Here is a 20,558-nt window from a genome sequence, read left to right as displayed (position 1 = left end):
AAATTCAGTGGCTTTTATAATTCAAAACCTGATGAGACAGATTTACTTCCATACCCCAGTCTCCTCAGGATGTACAGACAACTCTGTCCTTTCCTGTAGATATGAGGTTCTGAATTGAACAGCTCTACCCAAACAGTACGAATATATGTTAAAATAAATGAGACAGCGGTGGTGGTTTTTGAATGTTTAATGCTGAACTATTAATAATCAGCAACTTATTACATATTCATCATTATAGATTGGTGTGTGTGTGTGTGTGTGTGTGTGTGTGTGTGTGTGTGTGTGTGTGTGTGTGAGAATATGTCATCAGTATGTGTTTTGTCTTGTCTTACTTGTCGTCATGTCTCTCACGTTTTATGTTTTCAACAGCAACCACTTAGATCAGGGGTCTCAAACATACAGCCCGGGGCCCACCAAAGGTTCCATTCCGGCCATGGGATGAATTTACAAAGTGTAAACATTCCACAGTCAAGGCTGTGGAACTCATTTTAGTTCAGATTCCACATACAGACCAATATGATCTACAGTCAAATAATAACAGCAGAAGAACCTGCAAAAAATAATGACTCCAGATTTTTTTCTCAGTTTGATGTGAAAATAATATTACATTATGCCTACAAATAATGACAACTACAACTTCAAATATTTATTTGTCTTTGTTTTAGTGCAAAAAATAACATTAAATTATGAAAATATTTACATTTACAAACTATCCTTTAACAATAAAACATGAATAACCTGAATAAATATGAACAACCTGAAATATCTAAAGAAAATTAAGCACAATTTGAACTATTTTCTTCCTGTTCCTCAGTGTTTAGTGTCTTTGTAGATCCGATCCATAATCTACATGTAGAAATGATAAGTTGAGGCAGAATATTGTTAAAATTGCACTTATTTTTCTTAAGAAATTTCGTTTTTTTCAGGTTATTCACATCTTTTTTGTTTGGATAGTTTAGAAAAGTAAGTATTTTCATAATTTAATGGGGTTTTTTGCTCTAAAACAAAGGCAACATTTTGGAGTTGTCATTATTTATAGGTTATTGTGTTATTAATTTACTGAAATGTTTGTGCCTTTGCAGATCTGATCCATAATGCACATGTAGTGCAGTGTGTCCATCCACTGTCATTGATCCAACTCCATGGGTTTTACTGGTGAATCAATGTTGAAGAAGATGACGGTGTTTCCATGGTAACTACCGAGCCTCTGAATGTCCAAATGGGTCATATCTGATGACCATGAAAAGATGAAGAAGTGTATTTTACACCAATTATTTACATGTATTGATAGAATTAATGGATCATAATTATTAAATATTGTAGATCAGTAGATTCTGTGGGTGTCTGGATTTGTGAAGGTTAATAAATGTGCATAAAACGTCCACAGTGTGATAGAAAAACTCCCAGTTACACAGTCAAACCAATAACTACACATTCATTTATTGGGTTAAAATGGTTAAAAATGCATTACACTCATTTGACCAAAGCCTTAAGAGGAAATCACAAAAATCCGCAGTCCAACCCATCAGCCATTTTCTATCAAATCCATACTGAAGAAAAAAAAAAAAAAAAAAAAACTCTTCGTCTCCGCTGCTGCTGTTGCTGCTGGTTTTTTCCGTCTCGACTCTCGTGGATCCGCAGGCGGAAGTGAACGACTTTCAGACTGGACAGTAGAGTCAGGAGGTCAGGAAGTCGGGGGGTAGGAGGAGGAGGTGTATGTTCGTCCACCAGGGGGCGCTGTTTTCACCGCTCCCACCCTAACAACAACCACAACTCCTGCAGGATTGAGTTTATATTGACAGTGAAAGTAAATTAAAAACACAAGTTCAGGGGCAGAGTGACGGCCCTGCTTGTAGATGTTCTCAGATTATTCACGAGAAGAAGAAGAAAAGGAGGAAGAAGATGAAGATGAAGAAGAAGAAGGTGGAGGTGGAATACAGTACAGAGATGGGGGGAGGCTCTGAGGTATCGTGACAGAAAAATAAAAGAGGTGGTGTGTGTTTTGATGCCTGAGAAAAGTGTGTGACGGTGAAAGAGACGACAGGAGGTGCCAGGAGGAGGAGGAGGAGGATGATGATGATGATGATGAAGGTGTGGTGAGGAGGTGAGTCTGAGAGCTGATGGCGGTCACTGAGGGATGAGGTAAAGGCTGGAAGGTCTGGTCCTCATGTGGACTGGAGCTGAGCTGGAGGAGACGGGCCCGCTTTAGGCGTACATGGTCAACTGGAGCCACTGGGGAGGAGAAGAAGAACCAGGACCCGCATCAGAAAACTGGACTAGACCTGAGCCCAGAGGTTCCCACTAGACCAGGGGGACCACATAAGACCCAACATGACCCTGAAGTGGACTAGACCTGAGCCCAGAGGTTCCCACTAGACCAGGGGGACCACATAAGACCCAACATGACCCTGAAGTGGACTAGACCTGAGCCCAGAGGTTCCCACTAGACCAGGGGGACCACATAAGACCCAACATGACCCTGAAGTGGACTAGACCTGAGCCCAGAGGTTCACACTAGACCAGGAAAATACTAACATAGTAACCTAGAAATAGAATAGAATAGAATAGAATAGAAAGGAATAGAATAGAATAGAACAGAACAGAATAGAAGAGAACAGAAGAGAATAGAAAGGAATAGAACAGAATAGAATAGAACAGAATAGAACAGAACAGAATAGAACAGAACAGAATCGAATAGAACAGAATAGAATAGAACAGAACAGAAGAGAAGAGAATAGAAAGGAATAGAACAGAATAGAAAGGAATAGAATAGAACAGAAGAGAATAGAGTAGAAGACAAGAGAATAGAAGAGAAGAGAATAGAATAGAATAGAATAGAATAGAATAGAATAGAAGAGAAGAGAATAGAAAGGAATAGAATAGAATACAACAGAACAGAACAGAACAGAACAGAATAGAACATAACAGAAAAGAACAGAACAGAATAGAATAGAATAGAATAGAATAGAACAGAATAGAATAGAAAGGAATAGAACAGAATAGAATAGAACAGAATAGAAGAGAACAGAACAGAATAGAAAAGAATAGAATCAAATCGAATAGAACAGAATAGAATAGAACAGAACAGAATAGAATAGAACAGAAGAGAATAGAAAGGAATAGAATAGAATAGAAGAGAAGAGAAGAGAAGAGAAGAGAAGAGAAGAGAAGAGAAGAGAAGAGAAGAGAAGAGAAGAGAAGAGAAGAGAAGAGAAGAGAAGAGAAGAGAAGAGAAGAGAAGAGAAGAGAAGAGCTTCTCCTTTTTCAGTGCAAACAGGTAACTATATATAAAATATTAGGTGCAAAATGATAGTTTTACACAAATGTTTTACTTTGTTTTAGTGTAAAAAAAAAAAAAAAAAGACAAATTACATTATGAAAATGTAAAAAACCTTAAAAACCATTTACAACCTTGAACCTAAAATAGAAAGAAAAAATAAGTGCAATTTCAAGCAATGGGCTGAGACCTAAACCATGTCATAGGACTGTTTTTACAGGGTTGTCAACTGTCAGAGGAAAATACAAAACTACAAACACTATGTGGACAAAAGTATTGGGACACATCATGTCTACAGCTGTAAGATGTCCTGTTCATGAGGATTTAAGATAAAAACATCAATATTTCCTTAAAGTTTAATCGGAGGTTTTTCTTCCTCAGTCAGATGTGAAGAAAGTAGATGGTTAGTTGTGGAAGAAAAGCATTATTTACAGTCAGAGCAGGAAGAATATTATAGAAATTTAGAGGAAGAACATTTAAAAACATTGATAAAATAAAAGAGAGAAATTAAGTCAGGAAGTCAGTTGGAAGCAAAGATAATAAGTTAGTTAGTTTTCAGTTAGTTAGTTAGTTAGTTATTTAATAGTTATTTAGTTAGTTTGTTATTTGTTATTTATTTATTTAGTTAGTTAGTTAGTTAGTTATTTAAATTGTTATTTAGTTAGTTTGTTATTTGTTATTTATTTATTTCGTTAGTTAGTTAGTTTGTTAGTTAAATAGTTAGTTTGTTTGTTATTTGTTATTTATTTATTTATTTATTTAGTTAGTTATTTAAATAGTTATTTAGTTTGTTATTTGTTATTTATTTATGTAGTTATTTATTTATTTATTTATTTATTTAGTTAATTATTTATTTATTTAGTTAGTTAGTTAGTTAGTTATTTAGTTAGTTAGTTAGTTAGTTAGTTAATGTAGTTTTATTTGGAGCTCATAGAATCAGATAACACAGAACCATACAACATGGCCAAACAAAATTTTTCGGTGCCCAAAAAGGAGTGGAGAGAGGTACAACTTATAGACTCCACCCCCTTTTTACAAACTGATAATTAAATTAATACCACTTCCTTTGCTTTAACACATTTTTTCTATATATATTTTTACAATAACACAAAGCATCCATACAAAAACCACTCATACATTCTTTAGTCAGCTCACACACAATCAGATTTGCATAATCAATCTTTTTTAATATAAACTAAAATATTTACATGCGCTTTCATTATTTACTACAAATATAATCATTAATAAACGTGATAATATCTCCTAATCATGATAGTCTGTATTAATTAATTGATTAATTACAAATAGGCAGTACAGAATAATATCTTATTTTATGCCTTCTTCTACAACTAGATTTTCACTTATTCAGATAACAGATAGATAGATAGATAGATAGATAGATAGATAGATAGATAGATAGATAGATAGATAGATAGATAGATAGATAGATAGATAGATAGATAGATAGATAGATAGATAGATAGATAGATAGATAGATAGATAGATAGATAGATACTTTATTGATCCTTTGCAGGAAATTGCTTTGTTACAACAGCAGCAGTACAAGAAGAAAAACACTCTGACCCATCGCATGAACATCCCACAAACAGTCATCAATGGAACAAATAAATAATAAACAGAATAGAATATATATATATATATCTATATATATATGTACAATACAAGTACTGTATATACACAATAACCTGAAAACACCTAACACACCTAAGTATGCACAGCATACAATAATAATTTATTGCACAGCGATATTAAAAATGTTAATGTTCTATATTAATAATGTTCTATATTTTGTCATTATACTGGATTTATACATCCTTTTAAACCAAACTAATTAATACAATAACATTTATCCCAATATAAAACTATATTATGACATTTGTCATTAGAAAGAAACACCTGAATTCAACGTGTCCACATACTTTTGTCCATATAGTGTATAATATGGGGGTGACTTTTCTAAATAAAAACTAGAAGCACTCGGAGAGCGCAGACCTCCACCAAGGCTGATCAGTGGCCCCCCCTGTGGAACCCCCCCACGCCAAGGAGGTTATGTTTTGCCAGGGTTTGTTTGTTTGTCTGTCTGTCTGTTTGTCTGTCCGTTAGTGTGCAACATAACTCAAAAAGTTATGGACAGATTTTGATGAAATTTTCAGGGTTTGTTGGAAATGGGCCCCCCCGTGAGCCCCCCCATCCCCGATCACCACCAAAATTTAATCATTTCTTCCTTATCCCATTTCCAACAAACCCTGAAAATTTCATCCAAATCTGTCCATAACTTTTTGAGTTATGTTGCACACTAACGGACAGACAAACAGACAGACAGACAAACAAACAAACAAACAAACAAACAAACAAACAAACCCTGGCAAAAACATAACCTCCTTGGCGGAGGTAATAATCGAGTTCTCTGGAAGAGTTGATGTGAAATGCAGGAGAGGACAGAAGTACAGTGAGACAAAAATGACCAAAAAGTGAAAAGTGCAGCATGATAAAAACAGCAGAAAAGATCCAAACTGGAAATGATTTAAAAGTGGAAAGAACCAATGACAGGTGTTTGTTGTGACACTGGTTATATTATATTAAGATGTATCTGTTACTGTTTTGGACTGACTGGTGTAATCCTGTTCAGTATTTTGGAGTGAAGTCCGAGTCCAAGCGTGGACATGTTGAGTCTTACCTCCAGGACACTGAGTCTGATGGTTCCGTCTCCGTCCTGATCGAAGGCCTGGAACGCCCTGAGGACAAAAACAACACAACTAGGATTCAACGACAGGATTCAGCTCATGAAAGAACCACAGACACCAACCAGAACAACAGCAGGAAACACACACACACACACACACACACACACACACACACATCCATCCATCCATCCATCCATCCAAACGTCTACTGTGTGCCATAGCTACACAGTTACTCAGGAAAATGATGCACACTGGTCCTTCAGTTAGGGAGTGAGTTTAGTTTCTGAAATGTGCAAAGTGTTCTTATTGGGAGATTTGCACAATTTTAATATCTTTAATGCTTTTATACTATAGATATGTGCGACATCTATGTGACAGGCACTGATGTAACTGACACTAATGGACCTTTGTGAAACATTTTTGTATGAATAAATGTTCAACAACAAATTTCCCAGAGGGGACAATAATGTATGTTGTATGATATGGTAACATATGGTATCATTTCACATACTGTATCAAATAATACTGTATCATATTATATATCATATTGTATTGGAATGTATCATATCATATTGCATCATATCATAGATCATCCTACATTATCGCATCATATCTTATTGTATAATATCATATCACATGGCATCATCATAACATAACATAACATAACATATTGTATCACGTATGATATCATAACATATTATATCATATCATAGGGTATTGCATCAAATCATATTGTATCATATCATATAATATTGCATCATGTCATGTATCATATTGTATCATATCATATTGCATCATATTGTAGATTATCAGATATTACTGCATCATGTCTCACCCTATAGTATCATATCACATGGTATCATATCATATATCATATCATATCATATCATATCATATCATATCATAGAGGACTGCATCAAATCATATCGTATCATATAATATTATATCACCTTATATATCATATCACATCATGTCATATCATATTATATCGTATCATATCATTTGCATCATATTGTAGATAATCACGTTATTGCATCATATATCATCGTATGGTATTATCTCACATGGTATCATCATATCATATCATATCATATCATATAATACCATATATATATAATGTCATATAGCATATCATATCATATCATATATCACATCATATCATATCATTTATCATATCATACCATATCATATCATATATCGTACCATATATCATATCATATCATATTGTATTGTATCATATGATATATCATGTCGTATTGTAGTGTATCACACTGCATTGTATCATATTGTATCATATCATATTGTATTGTGTCACATCACATTGCGTCCACTCATGGTATCATATTGTACGGCATCATAACATGTTGTAATGTATCATATTACATTGTATCGTAGTGTATTGCATCAAATCATATTGTATCACATGGAACCATATTGTGTCATATTATATCATATCATATCATATCATATCATATCATATCATATCATATCATATCATATGTTAAATGAGAAAAGAAAACAGAGACTAGACCTTTGACCAAAGTGTCAGAAAGTGACTGGACGGGATGAGAACCAGTAAGAAACAACATTTACAGTGCTGAAAGCTGAAGTACTGTTACTGTTGCTGTAGTTGTTCTCTCCACTGGACACAGTATTCAGATTCAGACTGGTCGGCGGTTCGTGTTCTTTGACCTGTTTTTTTTTCTGCGTTTTGTGCTGATGAGCGGACTTACTGAACATGGCTTCGAGGCGGACCAGACAGCTGATGAAGCTGTCGAAGTCGATGTTCATGTTCTCATTGGCGTAGCGCATGGTGATGATGTCATACAGCTGGTTGTTGAGACGGAAGCCTGAGCGGGACATAAGACACATGACTGTACAGTGACAAGAACATTTAGAGGATGAGTTCAAGGTGTAGGACCATCAGCAGTAGATCATACATCACATCCTGACTCATGTGAAGCACAAACTATATACGACAAATCCAGCCAAAGCAGCGTCTGAATTTACACTGTCTGGGTTTAGACAAAGGGAACAGGATGCAAAGTGTAGGGTCACATCTCTCAACTGTTGGATCTGAGTATTTCCTGAAAATATATAGTTAGCCTTTTAGCATAATTACCTAAATTATATACTATATGGACAAAAGTATGTGGACACGTTGAATTCAGGTGTTTCTTTACTAACAGGGGTCTACGACACAAAGCAATAATGACTAATGACATAATATAGTTTTATATTGGGATAAATATCATATTGATTATTAATATTGATGTCTCTATGTTAAATGTTACAGCTGTAGGCATGATGTGTCCCAATATTTATGTCCATATAGTTTATAAACATCAATATTTCCTTAAAGTTTAATGGTAGATTTTTCTTCCTCAGTGAGATGTGAAAAAAGTAGATGGTTGATTGTGGTAGAAAATTATTTACATAGTTTATATTGGGATGAATATTGCATTGGTTAGTTTGGTTATAAATTGTTATTTTTGCTTCCAAAATGCCTCAGAGATGGTTTGGGTTTAATTCCTAGTCTTAAAGGACAGATCTGAGATGACTAGGTCAGGGAGTTAATGAGTAAAAAAAGACCAAAATAATCAACAAAATGAACTAGATAATTAAAAAAAATGAACAAAAAGTGACAAAATAATCAACAAAATGAACAAGATAATTAAAAAAATGAACAAAAAATGACCAAATAATCATAAAATGAAGGGAAAAAAAGACCAAAATAATCCACAAAATTAATAAAATACTCAACGAACAAAATAATCAACGAAATGAACAAAATCATCAAAAAAATGAACAAAAATGACAAAATAATCAATAAATGCATAAAAATGAACAAATCAATGAAAACATTTAAAATATTGGGACACATCATGTGTATAGCTGTCAGATGTCCTGTTCATGCACATTTGAGATAAAAACGTCAATATTTCCTTCAAGTTTAATGGTAGGTTCTTCTTCCTCAGTGTGATGTGAAGAAAGTAGATGGTTAATTGTGATAGAATATGATTATTTTCATAGTTTTACATTGGGATAAATATCATTGCATTGGTTAGTTTGCTTTAAATTGTTATCTTTGTTTTCATAATGCCTCAGAGATGGTTTGGACTTAACTCCTAGTCTTAAAAGGATGAATCTGAGATGACTAGGCCAGGGAGTTAATGAGTAAAAAAGACCAAAATAATCAACAAAATTAACAAACTAATGAACAAAATGAACAAAATAATCAACAAAATGAACAAGATAATAAAAAATGTACAAAAAATGACAAAATAATCAACAAAATGAACAAGATAATAAAAAATGTACAAAAAAAATGACAAAATAATCAACAAAATGAAGAAAAAAAGAACCAAAATAATCAACAAAATGCACAAAAATGCACAAATCAATGAAAATATTTAAAATATTAGGACACATTATGTCTACAGCTGTAAGATGTCCTGTTCATGATGACTTGTGATAAAAACAACAATATTTCCATAAAGTTTAATGGAATATTTAAAGTGAAATTCAGAGGTAGAACATTTAAAATCATAGTCATGGATAAAAAAAAAAAAATCAATGTTGAGAGAAATTAAGTCCAAACCATCTCTGAGGCATTTTGGAAACAAAGATAATAATTTAACCCAAACTAACCAATGCAATAATATTTATCCCATATTAAAACGACATTCTGACATTAGTCCTTATTGTTTTGTTTATTAAAGAAACACCTGAATTCAACGTGTCCACATACTTTTGTCCATTTGTGTCTGACTTAGACAGTTATGCTATGAGGCTAATGATATATTAAACTTGGCCTAAACTGCTCTTGTTACTGTTCCATCTGTAGTCGTTGTTTTAAAGCAGTGTTAAACCACTACCATGACAGATATCTGAACATCAGTCCAGTGACAGGTGGGGTGTTTTTACCTGCGTCGTTGACGGCGTTCCTCATCTCGTAGCTGTTGATGCTTCCAGACTGGTCGGCGTTGTAGTGTTTGAAGATTCCCTGGAAGAAACGAGGAGGACGTTTAGACTCAGGGTTTGTTTTTATGGAGGAGCAGAGGAGGGTCGGATGGATTGCTGCTGACGAGGAGCCTGACCTGCCACTGTTTGATCTTATTCCACAGATGTCTGAACTCCTGCAGGTTGAGTCGACCCGTCCCGTCCATCTGACACCTGGAGTTAAGGCCCCAGTCCGACACTCAAACGCCTCCTGACAGTGTTTTAGTTTGACTTCGGAGGTTTACCACTCAGTTTCCTGACCTACATGTTGAAGGCTGAGCTCATATGGACAGCTGGGGGGGGGGGGGGGGGGGGGGGTATCTACAGCAGGGGTGTCAAACAGAAGGTCCAGGGGCCAAAACTGGCCCCCATAGGGTCTGATCCAGCCGGTTATTTTACTGTTTTTGTTCACAATAGATTAGATTAGATTAGATTAGATTAGATTAGATTAGATTAGATTAGATTAGATTAGATTAGATTAGATTAGATTAGATGATAAAAGAATAGAATACAATAGAATAGAATAAATTAGATTAGATTAGTGTAGATTATATTATATTAGATAAGACTAGAGTATATTAGAGTAGGTTAAATTAGATTAGAATAGAATAGAATAGAATAGAATAGAATAGAATAGAATAGAATAGAATAGAATAGAATAGAATACAATACAATACAATACAATAGATCATATCAGATTAGATGAGATGAGAATAGAAAAGATTAGAATAGATTAAATTAGATTGGAATAGATTAGATTAGAATAGATTAAATTAGATTAGATTAGAATAGATTAGAATAGATCACATCAGATTAGATGAGATTAGAATAGAATAGATTAAAATAGATTAAATTAGATTAGAATAAATTACATTAGAATAGATTAAATTATATTAGGTTAGATTAGATGAGATTAGAATAGAAAAGATTAGATTAGAATAGATCATAGAGATTAGATGATATTAGATTAGACTAGAATAGATTATATTAGAATAGATTAAATTAGATTAGAATAGATCACATCAGATTAGAATAGAATAGATTAGAATAGATTAAAATAGATCACAATAGATTACATTAAAATAGATTAAATTAAATTACAATAGATTACATTAGAATAGATTAAATTAGATTAGATTAGATTAGAATAGAATAGAATAGAATAGAATAGAATAGATTAGAATAGATCATATGAGATTAGATGAGATTAGATTACATTAGATTAGATTACATTAGAATAGATTAGATTAGATTAGATTAGATTAGATTAGATTCTAGGTTAACCTGAACTATATGATCCTCAGTAAATTGAGGTTCCAGTAGCAGCAGAACAATGTGTGTACAGACACAAGAAAGACCACAGAAAAAGCAAAGAACCAGAAAAGTAGAGGTGATAAGAACAGGCGACAGCACATTAGAACAAACTAATAAAAACAACAAGTAGGAAAGTAGGAATAAGTGGTTCCAGATACAAACAACCCCGCCCCTCGCACGGATTATATCTTATTTTGGCATCAATCCAGCTGATGTCATCATGTTATGTGTGTGCTGATGTCATCATATCAACTGCCTCTATATATGTGCCAAGTTTTGAAGTAAATTGAAACAAAATTGATGTTTTCATAGACATGTTAATTTTTGCCCATTACAAGTAAATGGAAGAAGAAAAAGATGTAAAAAAAAAAAAAAAAAAAAAAGTAATAAAAAATGTGAACTTTGACCTACTTTTCCCAAAATATAATCACATCTATTCTGGGTCACTGTCAGTCTATAAACCCGTCTGGTCTGAATTCAACCAATAGTTTTGCTGCTACAGACATGTGAAATTTCACCCATTAGAAGTAAATGGGGAAAAAAAGATTTTAAAATTCGTAAAAAAATGTGAACTTTGACCTAATGTTCCCAAAATATAATATTAGTGTTGTGTGTGTTACTGCTGTTGTGTTAGTGTTGTGTGTGTTAGTGTTGTGTGTGTTAGTGTTGTGTGTGTTACTGTTGTTGTGTTAGTGTTGTGTGTGTTAGTGTTTTCGTGTTTGTACTGTTGTTGTGTTTGTTTTGTCTTGCTGTTGTGTGTTTGTGTTAGTGTTGTGTGTTTGTTTTTGCGATTTTTGTGTTTGGTTGTGTTAGTGTGATGTGTTTGTTTGTGCTGTTGTTTTGTTTGTTTGTGTTAGTGTGTTGTGTTTGTTTGTGTTAGTGTTGTGTGTTCGTTTGTGCTGTTGTTTTGTTTGTTTGTGTTAGTGTTGTGTGTTCGTTTGTGCTGTTGTTGTGTTTGTTTGTGTTTGTTTGTGTTAGTATTGTGTGTTTGTTTGTGTTAGTGTGATGTGTTCGTTTGTGCTGTTGTTGTGTTTGTTTGTGTTAGTATTGTGTGTTCGTTTGTGTTAGTGTTGTGTGTTCGTTTGTACTGTTGTTGTGTTTGTTTGTGTTAGTGTGATGTGTTCGTTTGTGCTGTTGTTGTGTTTGTTTGTGTTAGTATTGTGTGTTTGTTTGTGTTAGTATTGTGTGTTTGTTTGTGTTAGTATTGTGTGTTTGTTTGTGTTAGTTTTGTGTGTTTGTTTATGCTGTTGTGTTTGTTTGTGTTAGTGTTGTGTGTTTGTTTGTGCTGTTGTTGTGTTTGTTTGTGTTAGTGCTGTTGTGTTGTGGTAAGTGTCCTGTGTCTGTGTGTTTGTTTGTGCTGTTGTTGTGTTGTGGTTGTGTTGGTGTTTGTTTGTTTGTTTGTGTGTGTGCGTCCATGTCAGACCCTGCGCGTGTGTCGGCAGGTTGGGCCTCCTACAGAAAACACAGCCCGATGCACTCGATACAAAGGATACGTCCATCAGAGCAATCATGCTCCTGCAGCTCTCCAGGCTGAAGCCCTCGGTGTTCAGGTCCTTATCTACGGTACCACAACACACACACACATAAGAAATACACAACACACACACACACACAAACAAACACACAACAGGGGTGGGTCTCAGTCTATTCCGAGGATGTTAAATGTTCTTAAAGACGTCTTATTAGTACAAAAACATTAGTTAAGTATCAAGTTAAATATTATTCTAGTCCAGGGGGGTCAAACACACGGCCCACGGACCAAAACCGACCCACTAAAGGGTCCAATCCAGCCCATCAGTGCAAAAATGACCCTGAAGATATTAAACAGTCTTGGGGTTGTTTGAACTGGTTTTACTTCAGGTTTCACATTCAGACCAATATGATCAAAAGTAAATAATATAAATAACCTGCAAATAATGACAACTACAGATTTTTTTCTCGGTTTAATGTGAAAAAAAGTAAAATTTACATTAGGAAAATACTTACGTATAGAACTATCCTTTCACAATAAACTGTGAATAACCTGAACAAGTAAGAACAACATGAAATGTCCAAAGAAAAAGAAGTTCAACTGTACCAGTATTCTGTCTGTTACTGAATGTTTTGTGTATTTGTGGATCCACCGTCATCTGTAAGTTGTGTTAATAATAAGATGAGACATAATATTGTAGAAATTGTACTTTATTTTTCTAAATAAATATCAGGTTGTACATGGTTGTTCAAGTTACTCAACTTTCATTGTGTAATTAATTTTTTTTGACACTAAAACAGAGAGGAAAACTGGATTATTATTCATTCACTTTATATGTTGGGTTATTGTACTGGTCCCAGATCTGAACTAAACTGAGTCTGACACCCTGTTCTAGTCTAACATGAGACAGAATGTGTTTTTATTTTGTATTTTATTCTCCTAAACTGCTCTGGACTTATGTTTTAAACCGTAAAGAACCAGATAAAACTGACACCAGGGTCAGATTGGAAACACTTACGTTTGGTGATGACTCTGTTGAGACGTTTTTTCAGTTCGTTGGCTGTTATTTCCATGTCCTGAAGCCAGAGGGAACAGAACAGCGGGGGTTAACTCAGTCCGTCGGCACAGTCTGCAGCAGGTATGGTGATCATAAGAAAATAAAGCTGTCAAGCGAAAGCCTTAAACTCCGCCCAGTTTCCTCACATGACCTCACATCGCCGGCTATCTCCTGAAAAATGGTCCTGACTGCTGGTCCTCCTCGCTCTCTTCCCTGCCGAGGCCGGCGCCGGCTGAGACGCCACAGCCGCCACCGCACACAAACAGAAGAAGAAGAAGAAGAAGAAGAACCAGACAGAACGCACAAGAAGACGACATGTTAGTCCTGGGATTATGGGATGGTACTGTCTGTTCCATGGAAAAACAGCTTTATCGGTTGTATTATCTATTTATAATAGGTTAATTAGAATCAGAATACTTTATTATAATAATTATTATGTGTTACAGTCGCTCCATTTAAGTCTAATAAAATAAAAGTAGCAGGAAAAAATTATCAATACAATAAAAAAAATATATAATAATTTATATAATATATATATATATATATATTATATATAATGCATGTTATAGATCATTATATGAACTGTATAATATGCTACAACAGTTAAAACTGTTCTAACTATTTATGAGTGCTATTTGTAAACATTCTAAATATATTCATAATCTATAATAAATGATGGCAAAATAATGATTACTGTTATAATATGTGCTTTGCTTATAAAGGTTAACTCTCTTTATTATCCCTGTAGAGAAATTTTTCCGCATTTTACCCATAATGCACACAGATTAGCATTAGCATTAGCACATAATTATAGCGATGACCAAAGAACAAAACCTTCCACTTGTAAAATGCACTTTTTTGAGAATGCTATTCATAAATAATAATAATACAGTCCAAAAACAGTATTTTTTATTGAGTATTGTAAACAAATAGCGTTTGGCAAAAAAGTACATTTTTCAGCAGGGAGGTTTTGTTCTTGATTAGAAATATGTCCATAATGGACTGAAAACATCCCATAAAAAAGACCAGAGTTAAATTTTCACATGGATTAAATAGTTTCAGAGCCTTTTCTGAATGATGTGGCTCAAGTTAAGTCATCCAGTTCAGACATAAATGATTAAAATTCAGTTTCTAGTGTCACATACATCTGAAATATTATTATTATCATATGCTGTACTTGTTGCAGATTATTATTATTATTATTATTATTATTATTATTATTATTATTATTATTATTGCCTTCACTGAAATAACCCCAATAATGCAGCCTTTTCATCTCCTTAAATCCGCCAAAGTGAAGGAGGACACTTACCACCGGATGGTCGGCCTCGATCCTGTTCTCTATCTCCCTGAGTGAAGACGAACAGACAGCAGTCACCATGGTGACAAGTCACAACATCCGGACATCAACCTGCGACCTAATGGTTTACCTGAATCAATCACCTACTGCTCATCAAACTGAACAAAGAGTCGAGTAAGGGTTAATCTACAGGATGGATCTACTGTGTCTAAGAGTCACAAACACAAACACAATGCAGCTGGGAACAAAATGTGTTCGTTAATACCACCTGATGCTCATTCTCCTCTGTTTACTTCTTGTTTTGTCACATTTTGGGTTCTGATAGTAGACGATGTCTTTTTTTGGGCTTGATGAGGTTAAATTTGTCATTAATATTTGTTTTAATGCTTCATAAATCACCAGATGGGAAAGTGACAGTTATCAGTTAATAATCTAATTCATTAACCCTTCCATTCCCACCGAATCACCAGCGATCCAGGCAACATTTTGTGTTAAATTAACCCATAAAGACCCCGTGCTACTTTGGTGAAAGTTCCAAAATGATTTTTTCTGTATATTTAACCTGTCTTAAGTGATTCATCACCATTTATTATTATATTGTCCTCTGTATTTTGCTTTTTTCAGTGTAAATCATTTATTTTCATATTAATTCACTGATCCTGTGGTTGTTCATAAAAGCTCAGATTAAAGTTGAGAAAGCTGAAGAAAAAGTGACTTTTTCAGCAAATATATCAGTAACTGAACATAAAAACCAGCATTTTCATCCACTGTCAATAGTCACTTTTCCATTGACCCTTAAATTGTGCGAATATAACTGGCGCATAAAAATTTGCCTAATGGAAAAACGATAATTTCGCCAAAACTCTCGTTTTTTGGTGAAAAGTTTTTGCGCTGACAAAAGGTGGTCTTTCGGGTGTAGTGAAATTGGTAAATCATGCAAAACTGCAATGGAAAGACCTTTTTGCACAACTAGAGTCATGTGAACAAAAAAAAAAAAAAAACAGATGTTGATGGATGCTACAACAAGCAAAGAAGAAGAAGAGTTTAAAACAAACATGGTGCGGTTTGTGTGGACACACCAGGAAACCCAGTCCTTATTTAATTTAGTACGAGATAGAGGGGTAACGAGCATTCTAGACTCAACACAACAGATATTTATGTTCCTCCCCATGTTTATGGAATGACTTCTTGTGTCATCTTGCGATGATAAACAAATCATCGCTTTTGTGAATAAACAGAAAAATCAACATTATGCACTTCTGTTTTTTCGACATTTAGTAAATATCGGTAAAGTTTTGCGCAGACGTCCAATGGAAAAGTGACTAGTGATCCAACTCCATGGGTTTTACTGGTGAATCAATGTTGTAGAAGATGACGGTGTTTCCATGGCAACTACAGAGCCTCTGAACATCCAAATGAGTCATATCTGATGACCATGAAAAGACAAATAACTGTATTTTACACCAATTATTTACATGTATTGATGGGATTAATGGATCAACAGGTATTAAACAGTTTAGATCAGTACATGGTTTTGGTCAGCAGTGGATGTTTGGGTCTTTATGGGTTAAAGTTTCTTTAATTTACAGTATTCCTGAACACCAAAACATAATTAGTGAAAGAATCCTGAAGCTCATGGGACTAGTATATGTAGTTAAGTTTGTATTTTAGCTGCATAAAAAAGGAAACGTTCTGAAACTATAGAGGTTATTACCGCTCGAATCAGGTGTTATTGATTCATTTTGTCCTTGTGGTTCTTTAATTATAAACTATGGAAGTTGGTAAATCAGTGAAAATCAACACAAACGGTCACTACTATTTTTTGTTGTTTTTAATTGTACCGCTTTTTATGTCTTTTAATCTATTGTTGTATTTTATTCATTTATTTAGGTTTTATTTATTCTTCTGTACAGCACTGTTTTCTTTTTGGTACAGTTGTTCTATGTATTTTAATCTATTCTTGTATTGTATTTTTTATTTTGGTTTTCCTTTATTCTTCTGTACAGCAATTTGGTCCACTGTGGTTGTTTTAAAGTGCTTTACAAATAAAGTTGGATTGGATTAGACTTTATTTCACCATCACTTTACTGAAAATAAATTTAAAAAATTGTTAAAAAAAAAAAAAAAGAATCCTTTTTTTTTTTTTTTGCACATTTTATGGTAGTTTTTATTCTACCCTATTTACCTTTTACATATTTTATCCTTTTATCTTCCTCCTGCTACAACACTGAGACCAGGGTAACTATATTTGGTTCTATTACGTACCATTGATTGAATGACATTAAAGCTGAGTCTGATAGATCAGGTGGGAATGAACAGGTTAAACTTCTTGTAATATTTGAGGATCCATATTTATCTGTTTTTTTTAAGCCCATCTGTGTTGTCTGTGCTGGTCCGTCCCAGAGCCAGCTTTGGGGGGGGGGGTGGGGGGGTCCATCCTGTCAGGTGGTCCAGGGCAGCCGGAGCTGGATGTTTGTGGTTGAACATGCAGGACTGAATATTATGAAAGTTTACCGGTGTATGCCCATATCTGACGTGGCTTGTCCTAAAAAAGATTCCATAACAGCTTCGAACTGGGGCCGATTTCTTCCAGCTCTACAAATCAAATCGCCGTTAAAATTGTTTGTTCTTGGTGGTTTGTGTCCCACCCGCCAAAAAAAAAAAACAACCCCAACAAAACCAAAACCCCCATCAAGTACAACTCTGGAGAGCAATTAAGAGACCAGACCTGAACCAAGAAGTGATCAGATAGAAGAGGAAGTTAAAATGGATTATCAGGCTGTTTAAAGGGTCTGTGTGTATTATTTCTACTGTCAAATATTAAGAAAAGACCTAAAATTATCCTTAGTGTTGACAATAAAGGTATTATATGACATTTGTGTGACAAAAATAATATTCTGGTGTTTGTTAGTAATTAACTAATTAACCATTATAGGGTCAGTGTGAGGTATTTCTACTTGAAATTATCAAAAAAATAACCTTAAAATAAATATCTGTGAAGTTCTGCCAAAGATACCAATGTATTGGATTGTACAGATTTGAAATTAATTTTTTTCCAGTAACAGGGATTTATGTGACCACTAGAGGGAGTAGTGAGTCACTCAAGGCCAAGTTGAGGATGAGAACCAGAAAGAAACAACTGTCAGAGTCAAAGAAAAGAAGTGATAAAACTAGAGTTATTTTAGTCACTTTTCCATTGACCCTCAAATTGTGTGAATATAACTTATGGGTAAAAATTTGCCTAAAGGAAAACAAGAATTTCGCCAAAACTCTCGTTTTTCAATTAAAAGTTTTTGGGTGTAGTGCAAATGATATTTCGCAAAACTGTAAAGGAGAGACCTTTTTCCGGAACTGGAGTCACGTGAATTAAAAAAAACGATGTTGACGGAGGTTACAACAAGGAGAAGAAGAGTTTTAAAAGAAACATGGTGTGGTATGTGTGGACACACCAGGAAACTGAATCATTTTTCAATTTAGTACGAGATAGAGGGGAAAATATAATGATAATGAATATATCAGTAAATCACCAGGATATTTACGTCCGTCACCATGTTTATGGAATAACTTCTCGTGTCATCTTGCGATAATAAATAAACAAATTATCGCATTTGTGATTTAATGAAAAAATGACATTAAGTACTTCTGTTTTTTCTACATTTTGTAAATATCAGTAAAGTTTTGCGCAGATGTCCAATGGAAAAGGGACTTATGTTGTTTCTACTGGACTCAGCTATAAATGTAAAGAATGGAGTTTGATGGTTAAATGTCAGTGTTTCTTCTAATGTTAATGCTTATGAAGGTATAAAGTTATTATGGGATGTTCTTATCTTTGCTAAGTTGCTGTTTGTTGATCCACGGTTCAGACTAAACTGCGACAGTTCTGACCTTGTTTGTTGGATTCAAACAGATCTTTAGTTCATCTACTGACAACCAAACCAAACAGAAAACAGGTGATTAGTGGTTTCACTGTGGCTGTTTTAGTCTAAAAACAGAGCTAAGCTAACAGAGCTAAGCTAACAGAGCTATAATGTAAACTATCAGCTGATGCAGCACCTGACACATTGTTATTTTAGCAACTGTTAAAATAAGTGACTATGAGTTTTAGTTTTTGAATAAAACTTGATGATTCCATAATACAGATGTGGAAACTATGAGCTTTATCTTTTATTCAGTGACTGATTCAGTCTGTGGATACATCGGGTGGATGTTGTGGCTTTGGTTTTAAGTGTGTTCTGGTACCAGACTGACCCCTGCTGGTGAGAGTTTGGAATATCAATACTACTAAATAATAATCAACAATACTTAATATCAATTCTATATATTCTTTAAATGAACATGAGCTTGATTTTTTGCATTATGTGTGATGTGAAAACCCTGTATTTTCTATCGCTTCGATCGTTTTCTCCAAATAAAAGATCTAAATGCCATTATTGTTTCTTATAATTTGGAAGAAATGTCTCTACGGTAAATAATAACTTAGACATAGAAAATAACAGTGGTCTCTTAATTGTTCCCAGGGTTGAACACATAAATCAGAACTGTAAAACAACATGAAAATCTACACAGTAGAGCTGAGTATTGTAGTAAATACATGTTCGTACTACACTAGTGATGTTTTTTTTTACATTTGGGACAAAATCTGCATTTTGATTTGAATAAAGAATACGAACATCTATTCATTTTTAAAACAAAACTGTATTTACACCTATTTGTCATTAATGTAAAAGCCAAAATCAGAATGATTTGACTGGTTTCTGACATTGACTTGTGCTGTATTTCAATACCCAGCTCTGGTAAAACACAGAAATGCTACTAAACACATGCTGCTGCCACACGGCCGGCGCCGCCCACTGCGCCCCCTGCAGGCCAACCCTGATCGCCCTCACCCACTCACTCTGAGGTGTTCCTCTTTTCAGAGAAGACCCTGAGGATGAACTCGCCCTCCTGGTGCGGCTCGTAGGTGGAGGGAACGATGACGTACTCGGGGGCTCAGGCGGAAGCGCTGGCTCACCTCGCGCAGGTTGATGTAGGACTTACAGCGAGCCTTGGACGAGTTCAACAGGAAGAAGTCCTTCTGCATGTGCTGCTTGTTCCCATGCATCTGAAAAGGATGCGAGGACGAGTCAAATTCAAGAAACGCCAATAATCACAGGTTGAATGAGTAGATATGGAAACAGCTGATGTAGGGTGTGTGTGAAACTTAGAAAGTGCAGCTCCTCCGACGGACGTTCGTCCAGATCTTACCTTTGGCACCTGAGAACAAACACAAAAAATGCTCACATCAAAAATAATCCAAATATAGATTCAGATTCGTTTCCTTTCTTCTCATTTAACCCATAAACACCCAGAGCTACTTTTGTGTCAGTTCCCAAATCAATTTTTCTCTCTATTTAACCTTTTCTTAAGTACTTTATCACAATTTATTATAATAT

General features: G+C 34.6%; 1 protein-coding gene across 1 annotated transcript; it reads right to left on the bottom strand.

Moving 5' to 3' along the window:
• Positions 1-1,452: 1,452 nt before the first annotated feature.
• Positions 1,453-20,227, bottom strand: LOC115413926 (calpain-3-like). Its single transcript, XM_030127066.1, is given in 13 exon segments — positions 1,453-2,232; positions 5,976-6,033; positions 7,712-7,832; positions 9,910-9,988; positions 10,083-10,151; positions 12,792-12,856; positions 13,788-13,845; positions 13,983-14,014; positions 14,017-14,038; positions 14,041-14,058; positions 15,139-15,175; positions 20,021-20,110; positions 20,112-20,227. Coding segments are annotated over 13 exon segments (792 nt in total). The 3' UTR covers positions 1,453-2,205.
• Between the last annotated feature and the right edge of the window lie 331 nt (positions 20,228-20,558).

This window comes from Sphaeramia orbicularis, chromosome 22, assembly GCF_902148855.1.
Source record: "Sphaeramia orbicularis chromosome 22, fSphaOr1.1, whole genome shotgun sequence".
Taxonomy (NCBI): Eukaryota; Metazoa; Chordata; class Actinopteri; order Kurtiformes; family Apogonidae; genus Sphaeramia; species Sphaeramia orbicularis.
The sequence above is the reverse complement of the archived record's forward strand: the minus strand, read 5'-3'. Positions and strand labels throughout refer to the sequence as shown.